The 23,543-nt window shown below is 43.5% G+C and overlaps 1 protein-coding gene across 1 annotated transcript; it reads left to right on the forward strand.

Annotated features, from left to right (window-relative positions):
• The first annotated feature begins 6,422 nt into the window (after positions 1-6,422).
• On the forward strand, positions 6,423-20,133 carry LOC126408119 (coiled-coil domain-containing protein 136-like). The gene is made up of 3 exons (XM_050073496.1): positions 6,423-6,993; positions 7,123-7,258; positions 19,775-20,133. Exons 2-3 carry the CDS (start codon positions 7,207-7,209, stop codon positions 20,131-20,133), a joined length of 411 nt encoding a protein of 136 aa, XP_049929453.1. The 5' UTR covers positions 6,423-6,993; positions 7,123-7,206.
• The last annotated feature ends 3,410 nt before the right edge of the window (positions 20,134-23,543 follow it).

Here is a 23,543-nt window from a genome sequence, read left to right on the forward strand (position 1 = left end):
GTCGAGCGCTGGATCTGACAGCCTGAGCACATCGGCACAAAATGCTACGGCGTTCGAGATATTATTTATATCATGAGAAGTCAATACTTTCGGCAGCCTAAATCTTTTATTTAGAAACTATGGCGGGTCAAATTAAACTATGGCGGGCCGCCATAGTTTCGTTAATTAATGGGAAACACTGGGAGGGAAGCTGTGGCTGGTCAGTCCTTCAGCGATTCTCTCATAAGTTGGCCCGTCCTTCACCGTCACTTGACGATTAATGGCCTCTTCGTTTGCGAGGACAACGAGGGTGCGCAATTCCTTGTCTCCCCAGTTGCTCATCTTCACAGTGTCTGTCAGGTTTGCGTTTCCCTCTTGCTACTAGCTGCTTGCTAATTTCTGCTATCAGCTGTTTCCTGTTTATCCACCACCAGTGGGTTGGACGTGTGGCCTCCTCAACAGTTCCTCCCACAAGTCATCAACAGCCGCTCCCGTGGCAGAAGGCCACCTCGTTCTGTTTAAACCAAAAAGGTTCTGTCAATATGACTACCCTACGAGGCGGAAAATTGGGCACCTTGGATCAACTCGCCAATCCGGCTCTGTGTGTCTAAACGCTCGTAGCTTGCTGGCAAAACGGCCCAACATTCGCAGAAAATCTGGCAGTGTAAAACACATTCACACCTACGGACAATTTAGAGTCACCAGTTAACCAAACCTGCATGTCTTTGGACTGTGGGAGGAAGCCGGAGTACCAGGAGAAAACCCATGCTGACATGGGGAGAACATGCAAACTCTGCACAGAAGGGTTCAGAAGGGCACAGAAGGATTTGAACCCCAGGAACCTTCTTGCTGTGAGGCAACAATGCTAACCACTGCATCATCGTGCCACCATTATGTTGACAGATATTGCGATATGAGCTGTGATTTTCATTTTGTGGAAGTTGTAATACTTGCATAACTAAAACTAAAAAAGATTACGATGTGATTTTTGCTGGGCTTTGTACCAAACATGCATGTTCCCATATGTTCGGAATATGGTTTGTACGCTGGGGCATCTCTGTAGCACCACAATGCTTCATTTATAAAGGCATGTTATGACACAATTTATCCTTATCAAACATTGTAGCCCCTGTGATTTGGATATTGCACTTGGCTGTATTGCAATTTCCACAATATTTTGATTAATTGTGCAGCCCTATTTCATGGCCCTCCATCCAGTAGTATAAGAGGCATTTCACTAAAAAAACCAAAAATGTAAACCTGTTGGTGGCTTTTAACAAAATGTAGGGGGGTCATCAAGGTCATAGGATTCATCCTCTGGGAACTATGGATGTGTGTGCAAAATTTCAAGGCAATCAATCTTATAGTTGACATGTTTTGATCCAGACTAAACTGGTGGGCCGACCATCAGACTGACCTCACATTGGGGGAAGGCTCAGACACATGAATTCCACACATAATCATATTTATGATGGACATTTTTGTGCAAATCCCTTTTAAACACTCCAATTGAAACCATCGTTCCACTCATGATTACATGGATTCAGCATGTTGAATGTAAAAACCACAGCATTCCAAATACTTTAAGAAACTGTTGGCCCCTTTGTGTGTGTTTGTGCATCTGTGTGTGTCCATTTGTGTTACATGTCAATTACAGGCTCACATTCCTGCGGCCTATACTGTAGCTGTGGGTGCCTCGTAGTTGACTTGTTGAATCTGAACAAAACAAAGACCACAGTATGAGCAGAGAGATTCCCTGTGTATGACCTCATGCTCCAAGGGGACAGCTCTCTGTTACAGCACAAACAGCTCATCTCTAACACGCTCCTAATGCAGAACGACCAGACCGTGGTTAAATGTCACATGCAGCCAAAGGAAAGCAATAGTATGGGTGGAGATGGCTGTAAAAACTGACTGACTGTCACAAAATGTATCTTCCAACAGCCCAACAATCATCTTAGTGTACTTTGGCAAGTGGCTATCCATCCTGCCCATCTGGTTCAGCGAACAGTTTGAAACAAACAGTGAGAATCATTTTAGTGTTTGACCATGGTTTGATGATATCTGCATTCCTTCTGTGCCCGTTCTGCTCTACAGCCACCAGCCTCCTGCCGCAGTAGGGTGACACGGGTGGATTGAAGCCAGATATGTCAGCTCATTATCAACACCTTGTCAGCCAACTCTCTCCACAGCTCTCCCTTCCTGTGTGTGTGGGGAGGACTGTTATTGTGTGCGTTAAGGACACTGTGGGATGTCTTCCAGTTGAAAGATGCCTCCATGCTCGCCCTCCTTGTCTGGGGATTATAGCTGCCTGAGGAAAAGCTGTGCAGAGCCACAAGGAAGCGAAGGAAGTGCTTAAAAGTGGGCATCAATCTTTTCAGTCTGGTACCTTTTAGCCCTTGTTGCTCGTTTGTCCCTGAGAAATCACTTGCTGTTCATCACAGAGGTGGAGACTCGAGTCACATGACTTGGATTTGAGTCAGACTGGAGTCACAGATTTAATGACAATGGATTCAACTCGCCTTGGACATTTAATACCAATGACTCACTTGCACCTGAGCCTTTTGACTTGACTTGAAAATACTTGATACCCTCCCCCAAGCCCAAAAATGAAAAAGTATGTTATGTAAACAGTGTGCCAGGAATCAGTTCATTTTCTTTCATTTCCTGATTCAGCTATAGACTGTAAAAATGATGGACGTAGGAACTGTGGCATCACCCATTGGTTTACGGACTGCCATTTTGAAGCCTCGAGTTTTGCACTTCAGTCGTTGCCATTTTGGTTTTTTGGAGCCAGAAGTGATCATTTGAGTGAGAGGCTGGCACTGTGGAGGAGTGAGGGGTGGATCTGACTGAGAAGCCGAGGACACTATCGACAGACAGCCTGTCACTGCAGCCCGCTCCAAATTATGTGTAACTTTAAGCTTTAATAAAATTTTAAAGGGTGAGTTGTAAAAAAAATGGGGAAAGGGGGAAATTAGTTGTAGTGACCAAACTGTTTTTGTACCAGGCTGTTGGACATTTTAACATGATGATCTGGTGATTGATCTGCTTTTGGAGCCAGCCTTAAGTGGCCGTTCAAAGAAGTGCAGTTCAGTCAGAAGCACTTTAATCAAGGAAAACTTTATTTCCATTTGCAGTATTGTATTTGGTGGTATGACTCCCCTGTGGCCCTTCTGTCTTTCCTTGGGCCTACGTAGAGAGCCTAAGGTGGAGATAGCACACCTCCCTGCCCTTCCATGTGCATACATGGAAAGCCTAAGGCAGGGAGAGCAGCAGCAAAGACCCCCGGGAACAGAACAGAGCAGCATCAATGACAAACAGAAATGACGTTGATAAATCAGACACAGCATGTAAAGGAGGAGCTGGGGTGGAGGCAGGTTGCAAAGCGGCATGCAGAGGAAGCAGCAACAGTAGGCAGGCCAGAGCAGTTTAAATAGGGCGCCTTGAATGAGATTCGCCAATAGTTGCATAGAAAGGATGTGATCTATCAGCTGACTCCCTTTCATCAGTCAGCTGCTCCATCAGTTGACTGGGCTGCTTGAGATCAGCTGATGTAGCTGGGATGTGAGCTGAGCTTGACATTGTGTCCTGCCTGAACTAACACTGTGTTCAATTTTTTTGGCACGTCTGTGTTGGCTTCATTTTTCAACCCCAGTGATTGCCAGTTGGATTCAACTAACGCTGATGCTATTCATTCCCAGGAAAACCACACTTTTACAGTTCCAGTCTGACAGCATCCAATCAAGTTGCAGGACAGAACCAAGAGGAACTAACGTTACGGTACTGAGCGCCAGTTGGGAAAAAAAAGATGATTTTATTTGCATACAGAAACTGTGCACTGGTCAAGAACAAACAAATTACAGTATACAATACGTGCAGGTCGCAAATTACAGATGGAGATGCAGCAACTTCCAACTTGCACAAAGAACAGTAAATCAAGGCTGATATTAACATAATTTGCAAGCTAATGCTAAGCTAATGTCAGCTAAACAGTAAAGTAACAGAAACTTGTTTTAACAAATGAATACATTTTAAAAAGCACTCATAATTTTTGTTAATTTGGTGCCAGCTGTGCAACAGCAAGGCAACTATATATAATCTTTAGTGTTTATTATTATTATTATTATTATTATTATTAATCTCCTGTATCAATTTTGCAGGGAAACTTGTCTTGCAGCGTTGCTAACACATTGGCAACAAACACATCAAAATGCATGGAATGATTGGGAATGGATCGCGATGACTTTTCGCAGAGATTCACCTGGCTGTTTTTACGAAAATTGCAAAGAAATGCGTAAAAGTTTCCATTCCCATTATACACACATAGTGCTCAGTACCTGTAGTATGCAGTACTTGCAGCAGTAGCAGGCGCCTGTCAAAATTTCTTGGGAATTTGTCCCAGTTTAGTAAACTATGTTAAAATGCTGTTATATTTGGTGAAGTGCACATTATAACTTGAAACTCAAAGTTTAGGACTTGAGACTTGACTTGGGACTTGTCAGTCTCGACTTAGGACTTGAGTACAAAACCTTGAGACTTACTTGTGACTTGCAAAACACTGACTTGTTTCCACTTCTGATTTATCATAGGTACACAAAACCACATTTAGAGGCTCTTCTATTTGTGCTACACTAACTTCTGTTTCTTTTTTTTCATATTTCCTCTTTCAGATGTCGACAGGTTCCACTTGAGTGTGTGTGTGTGTGTGTGTGTGTGTGTGGCTGTGTTGTTTGTGTGCACATCTGTGTGCACTTCCTGCACTTTGACAGTGCTCTGATAGGAATATCCTCCTACTAGGCCAGCAAGCAGTAAAGCCTGGCCCTCCTTTCCTCTCTCTCTCTCTCTCTCTCTCTGTGCGCTGACATATTTTCAGGCTGTTTCACGGCACACCTCACATTTCTGGCTCCTTATGTACTGCACTGAAGTTGCCAGATGTGATAGCAGCAGAAGAGAGGGAGAGAAAGAGGTGAGAGACAGACAGAGACAGAGATGGTGTGTGAAGGGTAGTGATGAAAATGGAGGGAGGGGTAAGTGTGTGTGTGTGTGTGTGTGTGTTAGTGTGTTTCGGATGCTGTTTTTAGCATAAGAGCCACTGTTCGTTAGCAGTAAACACAGAGTGAGATAGAGAGTCAGCGAGGGGAGGAAATGAACAGTGGAGGGGAAATGATCAGTAATCTCTAGTGTTTGCTGTCAGCCTCCACTGCAACAGCCTGTCTGGAGCTCATTATAGGTAAATTCATTTGGCTTAGGGGCTGAGGGCCGAACATACACGAGTGTTTGAGGAAGTGTGTGTGTATGTGTGTGCAGGAAAGCACAGATGAATGGCTGCAAGAAGCAAAGTGTGCATATGTTTTGGTGCTTTGATCCTCTAAGCTCTGTTTGGAAACCTGTTTGCTGTTTGTTGTCTTTGTTTATTAGGAACCAGACGAGCCAGTTGGAATCTGCATGATAAAATATATATATAGATTCAGCATTTGGCAGCTAAATGCATTACCATTCACTGGAGATCTAGTATTATGCCAACTCTTTCACACTGGTGAATTGAGCTCTTGAATTATTTAATGCTTGATAAGGCCTACTATGATATCAAAGGGAAAATTCAAGATTTTTACATGAAATTTGATTTGTGGAAACATTAGAGACTATTTCAAAAAGAAATTCTCAATATCTTAAAGGTCCAGTGTGTAGGATTCGGGGAGATGCACTGGCAGAAATGGAATATGATGTTTTCTTTAGTGCATAACCACCTGAAATAAGAATAATGGTGTCTTCATTCCCTTTGAATGAGCCATTTTATCTACACAGGAAATGGATCCTTGTTTTCAGAGATCTCCATGTTTCTACAGTAGCTTAACGAGACGAATAATGTACTGGCTCCAGATGGGGCTATTTGTGTTTTCGCGTCAGCCCCTCTGCGACGAGGGCGTCTGAAACAAAGATCTTTTAACGTGAAACTGCTATATTCAGTGTTTTCACTGGTTTAAATCACCTGGTCTGTTTGTTTCGGAGAGGGAGAGACCTCTGTGGATAATTCAGCTCCCGGTAAAAACCACTTGTATAACAGCAATATCGAACCTGCTGTACGGTTCTGAGAGTTGGCGAGTGGTCAAAACAGACGTGATGAGAATCTGTTTCATAATGGATGCCTTAGACAAATATGCCAGATCTTATCGCCAAACAAAATCTCCAACCCTTAACGTCACACACAGACATTTGAGATGGCGAGGCCACGTGCTAAGAATGGAACGGGGATGCATAATGAGAGTCGACTTAAGATGAACGCCACCAGGCAAAAGACAAGACCCAAAGCCACCTGGCGCAGACCTGTGACACTGGAGTTGGAAAAGATGACATACTGCCAAGGATCGAATGCAATGGAAAGAGCTCATTGAAGCCTTACGTCCCGTAGGGGATGAAGAGGAGTAAGTAAGTGAGTAAAAACCTCCTGAACAATGAACACTAAAGAAATTGTAACGGGGAGAAGTTTCAGCTGGTTGCAATCTGCAGTCCTCACTGCTAGACGCCACTAAATCCCCCTAAAATCATACAAAGTGTTCCTTTAATATACAGACCGTAGTCTAAACCTCATTTTAGTGTGTATCTTGGTATGATAAGTTGTTTTTGTGCGTACCCATCTTCAGGTTCCCTTGCCATGTAAGCGTAATGATGATTAGGCATTGTCTCTGTGTTAGTCTAAGTCGGGGGAAAAAGAGGAAAGAGGCTCTGAAAAGAGGGAAGAAGTTGAAAGACGAGTGCAAAAATAGTTAACAGAGTGTAAACCACTCTCAAGGGAGAGACAGACAGAGTGTGCATTTGTATGTGTGTGCGAGAGAGAGAGACCGTGTGTGTGCGCGTGTGTGTGTGTGAGGTCTGCGCAGGGAGACGGAGCTTGCCGTCTGGAAAACAGCATCTTTCCCTCCACTCTGCTCCTCCCCTCTTCCCTCTCGGCATCTCTCCCACGCTCCAGAGCTCAGCCTTCAGCTCCCCAGGATCCTCCCAAATTCTCCCGAGGTACAGCCTGTTTGTGTTTGTGTGTAAATGTGCATTTAAGCCTGCGTGCGTGTGTGTGTGCGCGTGTGCAAGTACTTGACGCTGTGCTCAGTACTTTCCGTGTGTTTTTCTCTCTCTCTCTCCCTGCAGCTGAGGTGGGCGTGTGGAGCCTCTGACCCTCTTCGCCCACTCTCTTTCTCTGTCTCTCCCTCTTTGCTGCAGCTTCAGGGGGCTATGGATGGACTGCGTTTACCTCCACTTATCGAGGAGGCTTTGGACTCTACAGGTCTGTGCAGCTGTTTTGTCAGTGTGTGTGTGTGTGTTTAGCTGCGACTCAGTGCAGTTGGATGTGAGCTATTTTTAGCCCCGGCACTACAGATCAGATATGATCAGCAAGAAAAGGTAGAGGGGTCGATGTTTATCTCTGCTGAGAAGGAGTGTTTACTCCTCAAGTGAGAGATGGGGTGCTGAACTGAGGAGGCGTAGGAGCTGGAGAGAGGTGGTCAGGTGGTAGGAGGTGGGGAGATGATTGTGGAAGGCTGTCTTTATTAGGAGCTGTGGTCGAGCTGACAGACTGACTGACGAGTGGGCATTGCTGTCAGCCATGGCATCTGTGGACATTTGATGGAGGCGACATGCTGCCAGGTAATAATAGATGGCTGGCAACCAGAGGCAGGAAATAATGTAGTCATTAGTGAGGGCTGTGTTAGATGTGCATATGTTATTCTGAGGCTGATTGAGGCTTGATGCAATGTGGAGTCACGCTGTGTTGATTTTAGTTCAGCTTCTTTTTATACTTTATGCTTGGATTGTTTTCAGCTCTAAAATTAATGCTTTGCTTATAATGGTTGTGTTGAACAGCTGCCTGTTAAGCTTGTTTGGTAACTTCATACCATTAAATGTTGTTGTATGGCATTTGACACAATGCATCTTCACAGATTCATTGCTGTGTGACTGTAATTGCGATGAAGGAATGTGGGGAATGTTTCCTGGTATCCCAACGAGGAAGAAGTGTGTTTTCTCCATGTTTTGAATGGGTGTGCGGACAGAGCAGCTCTGTGCGGGACACTGCTAGGAGGATGTTTATTGGTGCGGAGGGACTCAGAGAGACCCACGGGTCAGCTGCCCTTTGACCGGCGGCCACGTTGCCAGAATCTGGCTTCCTTTTCCTGTGTAGTACTGTCCTAAGATTGAACTTTCACTAGACGTGCAATTGGCGGATTATCTCTTAAACCCCCCTGCTCTTCATAGACTTATTTAATCACTTTGTTTTTGTTCAGTTTTGAATAGTAATGAAAAGGATTTTTCAGATTGTGAAGAAACCAACCCAGGCGCCAGAAGAAAATTTTCGCATTTGACATTTCTAGAAAGCGCAAATACGTCTTATGTATCATAACATGTAGTAGCAATGTAGCAAATTGACCTGGTTTTATTGACAGACATGCTGCCAAGCTGCAGATCTCTGTAGACCACTGTTTGAGACCAACAAACAACAAAACTGTCTATTTTTAGTGAGTTATTGCTGTGTTTCCAATGGCTTTTCAGCCCCCAAATCTTGGTGTCTTTTAGGGACCCATCGCTGTTTTTCCAGTGCAGATAGTGCAATGAAAAGGGATTGTCCCTGCTGGCACAGTCCCCGCTGTTAACACAGACTGCTGTGTTTCCAGCAGGGACTGTGCCACCAAAACCAGTATTTTAGCCACAAACATGATCTTTTCCTAACCGTTACCAAATGTATTTTGTGTCTAAACCTAACCAAAAGTTTACCACAAAAAAGTGAGTAATTTCCCTTATTAGAGACCACCGCAGACTACTGTTTGTGGCCAACAAACAACAAAATGGGCTGTTTTTAAGTGTGTGATGGTAGTGTTTCCAGCATCTCTTTAGCCCCCAAAAGTGAGTGCTTTTCACTGTTTTTTCCAGCAGAGTTAGTGCCAAGAAAAGCAGTTGTTATTTAACCAAGAAATTGCTGCATTTCCAATGGGGATAGTGCCACCAAATTCGGATATTAACAGCCAAGACATGATCTTTTCATAACTATAGCCAAGTGGTTTTTGTGTCTAAACCTGACCACAAGTTAACCACAGATTTGTTGAAACTTGTGAGTAATTTCCTTTATTACAAACCACTGCAGACTACCGTTCGAGACCAACAAACAACAAATTGGGTTGTTTTTAGCGAGTTATCGTAGTGTTTCCAGTGGCTTTTTAAACCCCAAATGTTGGTGTTTTTTTAGCAACCCTATCGCTGTTTTTCCAGCGGGGATAGTGTCATGAGAAGCTTTTTATTTATTTATTTATTTATTTTTTACACCAAGACATCAGTGTTTCCAGCAGGGATCGTGCCACCAAAACTGGGTGTGTTAGGCTGAAACATTATCTTTTCCTAACCGTAACCCAGTGTATTTTGTGTCTAAACCTAACCAAAAGTTAACATAGCTTTGTTGAAACTTAAAGAAGTGAGTAATTGCCTTTATTACAAACCACCACAGACCACTGTTTGAGACCAACAAACAACAAAATGGACTGTAATTTAAGCAGTCATGGTAGCATTTCCAGCACCTCTTTAGCCTCCAAAAGGAAGTGTTTTTTAGCTACCTGTTGCTGTTTTTCCAGCAAGGCTAGTGCCAAGAAAAGCTGTTGTTTTTTACCAAGAAATTGCTGCGTTTCCAGTGTGTCTAAACCTTAGTTAACCACAGCAATATTGAAACTTAAAGATGTCAGTAATTTCCTTTATTACGGACCACAGATAACTGTTTGAGACCAACAAATAACAAAACAGGCTGTTTTTTAGTGAGTCATCATAGTGTTTGCAGCACCCTTTAAGCCCCCAAAAGTGAGTATTTTTTAGCAACCTGTCACTTTTTTTTCAGCCGGGATAGCGCCAAGAATTGGGGTGTTTTTTTTTTTTTTGTTTTTTTTTTACAGAGAAATCATTGTGTTTCCATGCCACCAAAAGCGGGTATTTACAGCCAACTTTACTTACTAGAACCAAGTAGTTTCTGTATCTAAACCTGAACACAAGTTAACCACAGCTTTGTTGAAACTTAAAGAAGTGATTTATTTCCTTTACTACATTTATTATGCTGATGTGTTGACCATCACAACACTGGATGCTGTCTCAGGAGAAATTCTTGGTTCCTGACAAGCTTGTTCCTGTTGTCTTAACTCTGGAGACCTCTCTCCTTTCATCACAGCCGGAGGCATGCTTTTAAAGACGGAAACTCACCATACCCTGATGACAAGTGTCTGGTTTAATGTAGCGTGAATCCTGATCATAATAAGGATAGACACACAGCAAACGAAGAGTGGATTGAGGGATGGCTCGTATTAGCTTGTGTCTTTTTGACTTGCACACATTTAGGGATCTAAATGGATTAAAGTGCATTTATCTGTCCAGGCTGACGCCAGTCGCACAGCAGATAGACATCAGTCTGGGTTCTTACAAAAAGGAGACTGTTATTTTCAAGGCTTTTTCAGTCCCACCTGGAATTAATTTCACACTGCGCTGAAAGAAATGCTTCTAAAATCATTTGCCACATCTACCAACAGGGACTACAGATGCTCTCACACAAACACACGCTCACACTGATCGATAAAACACCCATCAGAGGCTGATTTGACATTTGCAAGCCGTCTGTGTATCTTCCAACCGTCGGCCACCATATTGTTCCTCCCACTTGCACGAGTCGTCGGCCATATCTTTCTGCTTTCCCACTCAATATCTCTTCCCCCTCTTTCAAATGCAATCCTCTGCTCTCTTCAGCGCCCACACGCCCTCCAACACACACACACACACACACACACACACACAGACACGTGTGCACGCGCATGCATATACACACACGAACCTTTGCACCTGCCAGCGCCTCGGCCCACACAGCATTTCTTTCCCGTCCTCTCCTGCTTCTCCTTCCTCAGTGTTGTACCCTCACATCAGCGGTGATACTCCCAAAGGGTGCACAAACAGGATTTCTCTGAGCTCTCTGGAACTAATAAACAGCAAAGTTGCTGCCGTAGACAAACTTTGTCGATGTGGGATCTGCAGGGGCCTCTGAGAAAAACAACAATGTGAGATTCTCACATCAGTGTTTAATATGGCCAGTCAAATGAAAACAAATCTCGCATGTTTTTCCACCCTCAGGCGTCCCGGCTCCTTCTCCCTGCGCCACCCTATCCCCATTTTCCCCCATCAGACTTTTTAAAGCAGGCTTTCAATGCACTCCGTGGGTCACTGACAAAATTGAGTGTGCCACATGTATTTTTATTCTCTCTCAGTTGCATAATGGAAAAATTCCTGAAACTTTCGGGTGAATAGAGCGGGTTCATGAACTCACACGGCTCCTTCCCGCAGCTCATTCTATGGATTTTAAAGAACTTTTCTTCTCCCTCGCAAAAATGCTTGGCGCTGTCAACCTATCATTAGCGCGCCCTCTCTCCCCCTGGGTCTTTATCCTTTTTGGATTTGGCAGCTTCAATATGAGCTGTGTAACCCCCCCCCCTTTCCTCTTGAGTGATGTAAAACCTTCCAGAGATAAGCTCTCAGGTGGGAGGCGCTGATATGTGATCAAATGGATTGTTACCGCATCAATTGTTTTCCTGCTTTGTTCTCTTTTACTATTCATATCCTTTAATGGAATAGCTACACAGCAAGCACATGCACACGCACTGCACCACCACACACATATTCCCATTAAAAGAAGCATCTTCCCTGAATCAATCACCTCCAGTATGTACACACTGACACAGTTTTTGTGCACGCTCATCTAATGAGGCCAAATTACATCTCATTCTACAATGCATCTCTCTTCCGTTGACCCACTTTCTCTTATTTCCCTTTGAAAGTGCAAACATGGATTTTCCATTTAAATAACAGAGTGGCTCATTAAGTCAGTCCAACTCTTTGGTGCTTGTGGTTCCTGTTTCTTTTCTTGTCGTCTCCCGCTGCTGTTGTTCCCTGCTCTCCCTGGAGTTTTCAGGCTCAAAGTAGAGAAAGAGAGAGAGAGAGAGATAAACTCACATTAACCTCATGAGACCTCCGCCCCTGTAGCTCGCTCCCCATCTCCAGCTGTTGAGTTGCACGCAGTTTGAAGTCAGCTAATCTCGTATGATGCTGACTTCACTCTGCGGGCCTCATGGAGGGACACCTTATAAGATCCCCTCTCCGTGGGGGAAAGCAAATAGCGGACAGAAAGGTTTCCATGCTGAGCAAAAGTGTGGACAAAACAGCTTTATTACCATGGCGATTTCCCCATATGGTGAAGCGCTGGGTTGTTGGTGTGCAGAGGTCACCATGGAGATGTATGGCTTCACCTGACTCATGTTAGTTTCATGTGGAACTGAGCGGCTGGAGGACCTTGGGGCCGTATCATAACTCCTTTTGCTCGCATCTCTCTTAGTCTTCTCCTCCTTCCCTGTTTTGCTCTCTCTGTGTTTTTCGGCTCCCCCTCCCTGCTCCGAATTATGTGTTGCTGAGGAAGTGTGCCAGTGCAGGGGGAAAGCTACAACATCAGTACTGGGCTGGCTTCAAAGCTGGGGTAGGAGGGGGTGGTGTGCATTATGCATGGCCTCCTACACAGCTGCAGAGATCCGTGGCATACATACACATACCATGCACATGCAGCTTAAATACGGCAGGCTTTAGTGATAATATATGTGTATAAGGGCTTGTCAGAAGTGGGCCTAAAAGATCATACAGCACATGTCACCATAGTGTACATATACACACAGGTACAAGTGCATACTTAGGCATACATTTAAACAGTTTATACACAGAATCATAACATTTAAACACACGGACCACTAACACTGCCAGCCTCACCACCAGCACCACATGTCTCCCCAATCCAATTTTCAAGCTCGGTTCAGCACAAGACAGCCATCACACTACACCTGTAGACAGCCTCCAGCTCCTGTTACACTCAGCCATCGCTTCTTTTCACAGCTGATTTGACTCCAGATGTTCCTCTCAATACAGTGAAATTAGATATTTAACCGGCAGTCAGAGGGAGAGAGTGGAGTAGACTCACAGAGTTCTCTTGATTTGTGCCACATTTTAAATCACACAGCACCTAATTACATAAAGCAGCATGGAAAATGAATAGTAGGGTTGTGAAAACGTCTTAACTCCTTCTGCAGACATATCCTCTTCAGTTTATTGCTATATCACATTAGCAGACTATACAGAGCAGAGCTGCACACTGTTTTTAGATCTTCATAAGTTTGCTCCTACTTTGGCTGTTCAGAGTGGTATTGTTTAGACTCCTGGATCAATAAGGTAAAAATGCTAAATGATACAACTGTGAAATTGTTTGATTAATATGTCAGAAAACAGGCTTAATAGGGTTTTTCTTCGGAGTAAATTGCATAGTTCTCCACAGAGCTTCATGTTGTTTTTTAGGAAGCTGTCACGTCAAACAACCCGCTGTCATTTCCAAAAGTCAGTGGAGTTATTTTAATAACAATGTAGTGTGCTAGTATGTGTAGCATGCTATGATAGTGACGTTTCATGATTGTAGTAACAACTGTATGGATTTTAAGCCAAGCCATGCAGTTTCTTTCTAAACCTAACCATGTGCTTGTATGTTGCCTTAACTTAAGGAAATAAATGTAAAATCCATAGACTGTAAAAATATTGGACAGAGTTACCACGATGTCACCCATTAGTTTGTAGACTCCCGTTTTAAAGCCTCGAGTTTGGCACTTCGGCTGTCACCATCTTGGTTTTTTGCCGAGGGCACTATCCGTAGACTGTCTGTCACTCAAAGCAGCCTGCCCTTAATTGTGTGTATCTTTAAGCCTTAATAAAATGCAAACAGGTGAGTTATATAAACATTCAACCCCTGTACAGTTGACATTAACAGAAATATTTTCTATAGAGACCAAAATCGTCTTTTGGACGAGGCTGTAAACATGTTTATTTCTGCTGTTAAGTTGGGCACTTTAACATGGGGGTCTATGGGCTTTGACTGACTTCTGGAGCCAGCCTCAAGTGGCAATTAGAGGAAATGCAGTTTTTGGCACACGTGTTCGCCGCTTGGTAAAAACAAGGTGTTTGACGTTAAGTGTATTTGAAAAAGACTGTGTGCATGTACGGAGCAGAAACTGTACATTTCCTGTGAAAACCGAAGTGTATTTTAAAAAAGACACAATGCACATAACAAGTATAAATTGACATGCCATCCCAGAATGTCCAAAGCTAAGGCAGGAGGCTACCACATGCGTCATATTTCGATGTTTAGATCTGCTAATAAAGCAGTGATATTTGATGAGTTGTGGTGAGTACACGTTGGAAGTACAATACATGTATAGGAATAATTTATCAAGCAGCATGAATACAAGTAGAAGAATCTTACTTGTTAGATTTGAAGATAAATGGTTAAACAATATCTTGTCAATACTGAAACTAGGATCACATATTAATATCAAGCACAATTATGGCACTGAACTTGATGTTATAGCAAACTTATGAAGAAGTCAGAGGTCTTTAGATGCTCAGCTGAGAACAGAAATCTTTCGTCTGGCCCTTTTCAGATTTAAAAACATCCAAAAGGAAAACAGGTTGTGTGACAGTGAATCACAGTTTCTTCTGTATTGTCTTTATTTTGATGAGTTAGGAATATCTATATTTAATGAAATGTCTGTTCAAAAGCCAGACTTGCTTTGGTGCACAAACGATGACAGAAAGGAATGGTTGTTTAATCTTCATGTTTATAAGTTGGCTGCCTTTGTCTGTAAAGCTTGGAAAAAAACGTCAGGAGGGTTTATTTGTTTCATATTATTTGTAATTTATGTCGCTGCTCTGGTTTCTGGTCTCTCTGTTTTTTTTATCCGGTCTTGTAAGCCTGTTTGGGCTGAGCATATAATGTATGCAAGACACAATAATAACATTGAATTAAATCATGTTACACTGTGGGTTTGAATTTCAGTTTGCAGCCTATTTAATATACAGGACTATAAGTCTGACTGCAGAGTGCTGTATGGAGAGAGGCTTGCCTGTGGTGCCAGGTAAAAGCAGCTCTGTCCTACATCCACGCCTCTGCCAGCATGCCTCTGTTTGCTAAAATCCTCACTCTGCCTCTCAATTTTGCAAAGTGCAAATTTCATTACACTACTCACTCCATCACTGAACACCAAATCAGAGGCAAAACAAAGGCCTTGTGTCGCCACATTAATGTTTAAATTTAATCTCCGAGATGCTGACAAAAAAAACACTCAGCCTTGCTTGTTGTCTCCGCTCCAAAGTGGCACAATGTTTGCAGTGACATACTCAATGTGCTGTGCTGCAGTGTGATTACAAAGGAATGTGCTTTGGCTAGATAAAGCCGTCCTCTCCCTGGAGCTGTAACGCTGCTCCTGAGATGACTCTCCTGCCCGTCCCCGCTCTCGTATGCGCGCAGCATCCATGTCTAATGCAATCCCTGCGTGACTAAAGACCAGCACCGTGCCAAGTATGCGGTGGAGTGATCACAGGTGTCACTGCAGCTGATTCTGCTGCACAATGTGTTTGACATTCACTCACAAGGTGAGATGATAAAGCTTCCTTAAGGACTGAGATGATTAACAAGCTGCTGGGAATAGCTAAGAAGGCAGACTTGTGGAAACACTGGACAGATATGGGATGGCTCCGTGAGGAGGTTTTATAGAGCTGACGGACACAGGCTAATATGTTGAGAGGAACCATAACAAGGTAGAGGCTAATGCCTTTGCAAAGATGCCATCAAAGGAAGCTGAAGAAAGTTGAGAGGGCTTTTTTTTGCCCATCATATTAACAGATGTCCGAAACAATTTCTCAAGCAGCAGCATAGAAAGTGTGTAAATAGTGTGTAGGGGGGTGGTTCTCACAGTTGTGACATATCTGTCTGTTTCTTGTAGCTATTTTAAGCCAGTGTGTTCAAACTGTGATACAAACTAGTTACATGTGTCTGGTATTAAATGGTGTAGCTGCTGTCTCTGTCATACAAAGAGAAAATATGTGGTTTGGTCTCAAAGGAGTGGAATATTACCCCATAGTCTTGATAAGTTGTAACATAGCCTAGGGTGAGATGTAACATCTAACATTAGCTTTTTACTTCTGGAGATTGCATTTCTTGCTGAAGAAATTGTGTAAGTACCATAAATGTTTGTTTACCACAGAACTTATTTTTGGCAATAATCCAAAATCCAACTGAAAAATCCTGTGGGCTTTTTGACAAGGAAACCAGTGCGATGCTAACTTTCGCGTTGATCTACAGAAAACATCATCCTTGGAGCACTCTATACATGTCTCACTTCCATGGCTGAAAAATGAAGCCAACATGGAAGTGCCAAAAACTGCAGTTCCTTGAACGGCCACTTGAGGCTGGCTCCAGAAATGAGTCAATCCCCTTAGGCCCCCTGGTTAAAATTCCCAAATTTACAGCAGAAGCAAACGTGTTTACAGCCTGGTACAAAAACGGTTTTGGTCTCTACAGCTAATTTTTATGTTATGTAATCTTTATTCACACTGTATTTATTAATTAAAACAACATATGTCATGTATTGTAGCTTAATTCCTACACAAAAATGACAGTGTCAGGGCTTAAAGTGAAAAATTTGTCAATCGTTCTCCGTCTATAATTTTGCGCCCTACTTGAGCCATGCCCACCTCTATTTATTTTTCACCCCTCTCTCCAGTTCTGCTGTATTAACACCGGGTTTAATATATTTTGCTTCCATCTCTCTGCCCTGCTCTACTCTACTTCAACGCTACTTAGCTCTCTCTCTACTCTACCAGTAGACTACCACATCCACCTGTTGCACAAAACGCACACAGCAGTGTTTCCCCTAGGATGGAGTTGTAGCAGCGGAGGTGAAGCACACGCATGAAAAATAATTTTCACATGCGTGAAACTTTTTTGTATGCTTGCAAAGCACAGCCTGCTGGGATGTTTCTATGTATCTACTGGCACCAGAAGGGCTCTTTAGGACTAAGTACATACAGTACATGTGTGCACAGTAATGAGCAGGTGAAATGTCTGTCTAGCTTACATATGAGGTGTCTCAAGATTTAGGAACATACAATTTTATTGAATATAATAAAAGTAAAAAGTCACTTGACATGCTGCTGTTTTGTGCTATGACCTATTTAAGTGTTGGAAGTTGTTATTTACGTGACAACGCCTGAACGCAACACAAGCTCAGCATGAGTGCCGTGCTGCGCTGCTGTGCGAGCAGCTGTTTGTCTGTGCGTAATGTGCAGTCTGTCGATGGTTATTTAGGCTACACACTGTCCATAACAATAACTTTGTCAGCTGACAAACTGTACCGGGCTCGGGGTCAGGTTTGGTCAGGAAAATGCGGCCCGAGCCACTCTAGTGTGCTCACCTGTGTGTGTGTGGCGGAACTCCGCCGTGCACGATACAGAGAGCCGAGGAGAATTGTTAACGCGTGACCATGTAGAGACAGAAATGACACGATGACATAACACCATAAATAGTTTATTGTTATGTTATTATATGAAGCGTCCGTCGTGCAAAATAATATCAATGGGGGCTGTGTGTGCTTGTGACTTCAGGCAGAGAGACCGCTGCATCAGAGCCGAAGGAGCTCGTTTTAAAATACATTTATTTTATCAATTAGTTATTAACTTTTACTATTTTTAGCAACTTGCCCAATCGGGCAAGTGAGTTGTTAGTTTACATGCCCGACCTTGAGTTTTACTTGCCCCGGGCAATCGGGCAATACCTATTGTTGAGCCCTGTAATGGGTGACCTTATGGTAGCTACGCATGATTAAGATGATTCATAGCTCGCTCCTGGTTGAAACTGAAAGTGTTACAACCATCCCTGGTCTCCCCTACAATACTTCATTCTGACCGAGTTTTCACTGTAAGCTGTATCATAGTTTCATAGTTTATCCCTGATCTGCTGTAATTGAATGCCGAACGTCACATCCACAAAACCTAAAACACTGCCCAAGTCACTGGAGCCAGAGCTTTCCGAGTTATCAAACCCTGAGCTCGACATCCTGAAGGGTGTGGATGTGAGTGATATTCAGTGGGGAGCCTTTTGTATCTTGATGGCCTTTTGCTGCCGCTGGCTATACAAGCAGCGCCAGCTCTCTCGCTGCCACACGACTCCAGCTCTCTTCTTTATGACTAACTCATTACGCCAGCATCAAAGTTTAATGACAAAATAGCCCAGTGCTCATGAAACCTCTCAGGCGCCTCTCAGGGGCTGCGTTGTTTAAATGAACATTATTATGAGACAGGAAGGATGCAGCCCGCCGCTAATGCCATATAGATATGATAAAAACGAATTTGTCGCAAGTGCTCGGTTGTGGTGGAAATACTTACATCTATTGAGGGAACAACAAGGCAGAGAAATAATTACCACAAGAGATGGAAGCATCCCCTGAGCCAAGATTACACCAGTGAGCATCACTCTTAATTAGGTGGATCTTTAGTTAATGCCTCACTGTGTCCCCTGCTGCACCTTTTCTTTCGTCACATCTCTCTATTCTCGTATCTCGGCAAACACCGCTCCCCTCACCCATCCTCACACCGCTGTCTGAGTACAAACAGCAATTTTGAGGCACTCAGATACCACTCGAACATGTGTGACGCTACACATCAATTTAGTGCCGAGATTGGGCTTGACCCTGGAGGGCACGTTATTCGGGAAATAAGAGAGAAATGACAGCAGGCCAGTGTGTGTGTGATGTAAGCAGAATTTCCAGGGATGAGACAGTAACTGAGGCACAAGTGATCCTTTGACCTTATTAACTGCACCTGAGAACAAACTAACACTGCAAATATAATCTCCATTTAGCTCCGTCCTCTCCTGCCTCGCAGCAAATCTCATCTCACTAATGGGAAACGACTTTTCCTCCGAGTCAAATGGGAATCTGCCGTCATGTTGTTGTGCTATAAATGATGCCCTCCCTTCTAGTTTCCTGACCTGCTCTGCATCTGTCTCTGCGGCTCTGGCAAGCAACAGCTGTTCTAATGTCAAATCAAGTTTACTAGTACATCGTATACAATGTCTCATTGGGCTTTACAGGCCGACATTAACAACAGGCGGTCTACAGGAACAAAGGAAACCAACACAAAAACAAAACAAAGACAAAAAAAAGGCAGACAACCATGTAATGTGACACCGTGTAATACAAGAGAGGGACGTGTGTTTGTCACATCTCTCGTACTATGAGTGGTAGCTCATGTTATTATGGACTTGGAGGTGCATTGCTGAGTGGTGAGTCATAGTGATTGCTTCAGCATTCAGGCCCTCCTCCCTCCTTCTCTCTCCGCAGTGTGTCAGCTAACTCACTCCACCTACTGGTCACAAATTCAAATCTAATGTGCAGATAGAGGAATGTACAATGTGTCCTAACATTGTAATCAGTTGTCATCAACACATGATATCGTTAATAATGTCTCCCTTAACTACACAGTATTAAAACTCTGACAAGACAGTTTGGCATATTTTGACATATAATCTGATGCGTTCTTCCTGATGTGAATGAATTTCCCGCTTCCTCTCAGTCAAAATCTCGGCTCTAATGTCATAAGAGGGTTGTCTGTGATTTTGTGTATTTAAATGAGTGTGTTACATTAAGATACGTGAGTGGAATACAGGTTGGCGTACAAAGGACTCAATGCTTTTATCTTTTATCACAAGATGGTGCTGTTGATTCAAAAGACTACACCACCTGTGTCTAAAGCATGACTGAATTTAGGTTGATGACAGATAGGTTTGTCACCTGTAAATCTCTCTTCCTGTCTCTCCCTCTCTCTTTCCCCTATCAGGCATCCCTCTCTAATATCGCTCTCATCTTTTCATCAGATGACCCGTGCGATCTGAAAGCAGAGTGCAGCCCCACCATGGACAACGAGATAACGGCGAAGGAGAGAGGCGTTCTGGAGGAGAACAACGAGAAGGAGGAGATGGACCAGGAGAGAGCTCAGGAGGAGGAAGGGGAGGAGGAGAAGAAGCTGAAGGAGGAGGAAGGCGAAGGGGAGGAGAAGAGGAAGAAGGAGCAGGAGCCCCTGACGGAGGAGCAGGAGCTGGAGGAGCTGAGGGCCCAGGTGCTGCAGCTGCTGCTGGAGCTGGACGACGCCAGAGAGACCTCCAACAAACACCAGGAGAGCTTCCACGAGCTGCAAGGTGAGACCCCCAGCCTTGGAAACGAATGCCGGTGCTAAGACTGTATTTTTGTACTATTTATTCATTATTTAGTGTCTTGAATCATTAATCTCCCTCGATCACAATCTTTTATTTATTATTTACTAACAGCACATCTGACCTGAAATCAAGAGCTATAAAAAACAAATGCTAACATCTTTCAAAACCCCTGAATCCTGCCTTTCTGGGCAAATTTTAAAAAAATTCTGCCACTTGTCAACCTGGTCTCATTCTCATGTTTTTGTCCTTTATGACTTTTAGTCATGGGAACATTAAATCATAACCATCTCTGCTGTAGAGATCTGTGAGATACAAACTGGCAAACATTACAACTATTGAGGCAAAGAGCTTAAGAAGCTACAGTTCTCCCAAAAACTTTGACAGAAATAGTCTCAAATTGTTCTTCCACTTCCTGAAAATCCCCGTAGCTTTTGTAGTTAACAGCATAGCAGCATGGGTGGATTATGAGACAATGGGCACCTGGGCGCAGATATGCAAAAGCCCTAATCACGTCTCCCACATAGGCGTAAGACACAGACTTTGCGGTGGTTTTGCCTTTTTTTGAATTGTATCTTTATTAATCCTTGTAGTCTTTATTCATTTTTGTGGTTCTATATCTCATCGTGGTCATTTTGTGTCTCTTTGGCTTTGTTTGGCTCATTTTTGTACTTATTTTGTGTCTCTTTGTGGCTCCTTTGCAGTCATTTTCTGTCACTTCCTGGTCAGTATGTGTTAATTTGAGGGTGTTTTCACACTTGGTCCTTTTCAGCCCTCTAAATGGACTCAGAGTGGTGACTCAGCATTTTTTGTGCATATGTGAACACTCCAAGAACTGTACCCAGACCACCTCGGCAGGTGGTCTGAGTTAGTTTCAGTTTCACTGTGCGGTTCACATAACCTGTTCCTTGTGAACACAAAGCGCTCCAGGTTTGCTTTGCTCTTTGCCATTGTATTCAGCCCTCTAGAGCACATGCTGTTGCACTGGGCCGCTTGAAGAAACCACGTCGGCCTGTAACACTTGCAGGGATACAGGACGAGGAGTAGTTTGGTCCACAGAAACACTGAGGTTTTCCTCCAATTTTAAGTTAATCTGTAAGCGAGGGGCTTCATAATCACACTGCTGTGCCACGTTAAAGTAAAAACAAAACTGTCAATATATATATGTAGGCTATAGTGTGAACAGAAAGAGGACTGAGGCCCCATTAGAGCTGAAGCTGACCAGAAAGAGAACTGAGTCCTCTTTCAAATGACCTGACAATGTGAACACAAAAAGAACTGAGTCCCTTTTCTGTCAGTCCACTTTTAGGTGCACTTTAAGAGGACTGAGTTCAGTTTGTTTAAAGGGACTATATGTGAAAACACCCTGAGTGACATTTTACAAGTGAAGGTCAGTGGGGCCCCTGGCACTTTGGGCTCCTGGGCCTGTGCCCATCCAATAATAATAATCCATCCTTGTATGGCAGATGTAGCGCAATACGCCATCTCCTTTCAATCATGTAGTGGCAATGCAGTGAGATCTGCCCAGTATGTCCCGATCATAAACACAAGCTAAACTGAAAGTGATCCACAGCAAAGTGGTGCGCACTCATGAATATGTTAGGCATGGCACTGACTGTTCGACCAAAGAGTGGATACGTCATGCTATGCAGCGAGGGGCCAGTTTCACCCATTTGCAACATGAGATAATTTCCTCTCCCTTTAATGATGACACAACTCACCATTCAGAAGAAACGGTATACTTGCAGCCCAGGCGTGAGCATGCAAAATGTATCTGCCATTTGCATTCAACAGTCATTTGTGAAATGTGACGCAGTGAACAGTTTCTGTGAAATGGGCCTCATTTCATTACAGCTCACCATCGTTCTTGCGCTTGCGTTTTTGAGTCCAGGTTTCCCAAATTTCTACAATGGAGGTGAAATGTTATCTAAACCAATAAACAACACGAGAATCAGATCCAGATACATAGCGGGGCTTTCCTTTAATCTCAAGTAAATTAAACAAGCAATTAAACACTAACATTTAAAACCTTGTGGGCCTTCCCTCTCTATGATTTAACTTAATTTATGAAGTAAGATCTCATGATTATGGATTCCGGTTTGGGAGGTCTCTAACTTAATTATTATTACAGTAAAATAAAATAAACCATGCACTTTCCACCCCTGTGAGTCTTCACATTTTCTCTATTCTTTACGCACCACCAGAGAAGAAAGCCCCTGTCCTCCACCTGAACAGCTTAACTTTCCACCTGAGACATCTCCTCTTCATCACAATCTAACCGCACACGTAGAAGCGTAAATGTTTATATGCGACCGCTGACACGGTCAGTTCCTCACAGGCACTAAATGGAGCATCACATCATACCTTAGAAATGATGAGCTTAATGTTCAGGGACACGAGCACTGCGTAAGACCTTGGGTATGGGGCTGCACTGAGTTCAGTGTGTGTATATGACTGCGTGTCATACTAAAAGACATGGCGTGGTGAGCTCAGTTGTTTGTTTGGCAGCGGCAGAGACATTCCTCAGACAACTGCGTGCATGCTGAGCGAAGCTTCCAGACTGGGTGTCCTAGACCACAACGAGAAATCACTGTGGGTCAAATCCCACTGGGAACAGTCAGCTGCTCAGGCTGCTGACAGCTGTTGGGGGGGTGGAGCGGTGGAGGTGGTTCGGGTCCTGAGTGAACATGGTGTAGAGAATGACGTAAGATGAGGTGTAGGCTAAGATCAGGGGTCTATAGGCGATTTTAATGCAAGCTGTCAATCAAACTACACTCACCAGTTAGGCTATATACTGCTGTTTCCTGAAAGGAGGAGACTTCATCCGAGCCGAAGAAAAATCTGGAGCGCGATGTTACTGATTGAAAGATCCCAATGAAAATGGTGATAGTGCATTTCTTAAAAGATAATTCTTAAGGTTTTTATTGTTTTTAATCGACAGGCCAGTTTATTATTGTGAAAGGGAGAGAGAAATAACCTGCGGCTGCTGCAGCAAGAACAAAGCCTTTGTACATGGGGTGCCTGCTCTACCAGGTGAGGTGGGCGCCCTGATAGTGAGATTTAAATGTTTTTTAAGTGAGACTAAGAGCCTGAAGCCATGCTAGGCGCTCTGTGAGGCTAAACTGAGGCTAAATGCTAATGTCAGAATGCTAATATGCTCATAGTGATAATGCTGATGTTAGGCAGATATAATATTTACCCATAGCCTGTATAAAAATAATGGATGTAGCCAACGTGACGTCACCAATTGGTTTGTGGTCTGCCATTTTGAAGCCTCTAGTTTGGCATTTTGTCAGATGCCATCTTGGATTATTTGAACCAGAAGTGACCATATTTGGACTGAGAAGGTGGAGCTGACTCATAGAAGGTGGTAACGCCTCGCAGAGAGCAGGACCAAGCCCTTAATATGCATATAAGTCCCTTATATAAATGC

Source organism: Epinephelus moara, chromosome 20 (genome assembly GCF_006386435.1).
Source record: "Epinephelus moara isolate mb chromosome 20, YSFRI_EMoa_1.0, whole genome shotgun sequence".
Lineage (NCBI taxonomy): Eukaryota > Metazoa > Chordata > Actinopteri > Perciformes > Serranidae > Epinephelus > Epinephelus moara.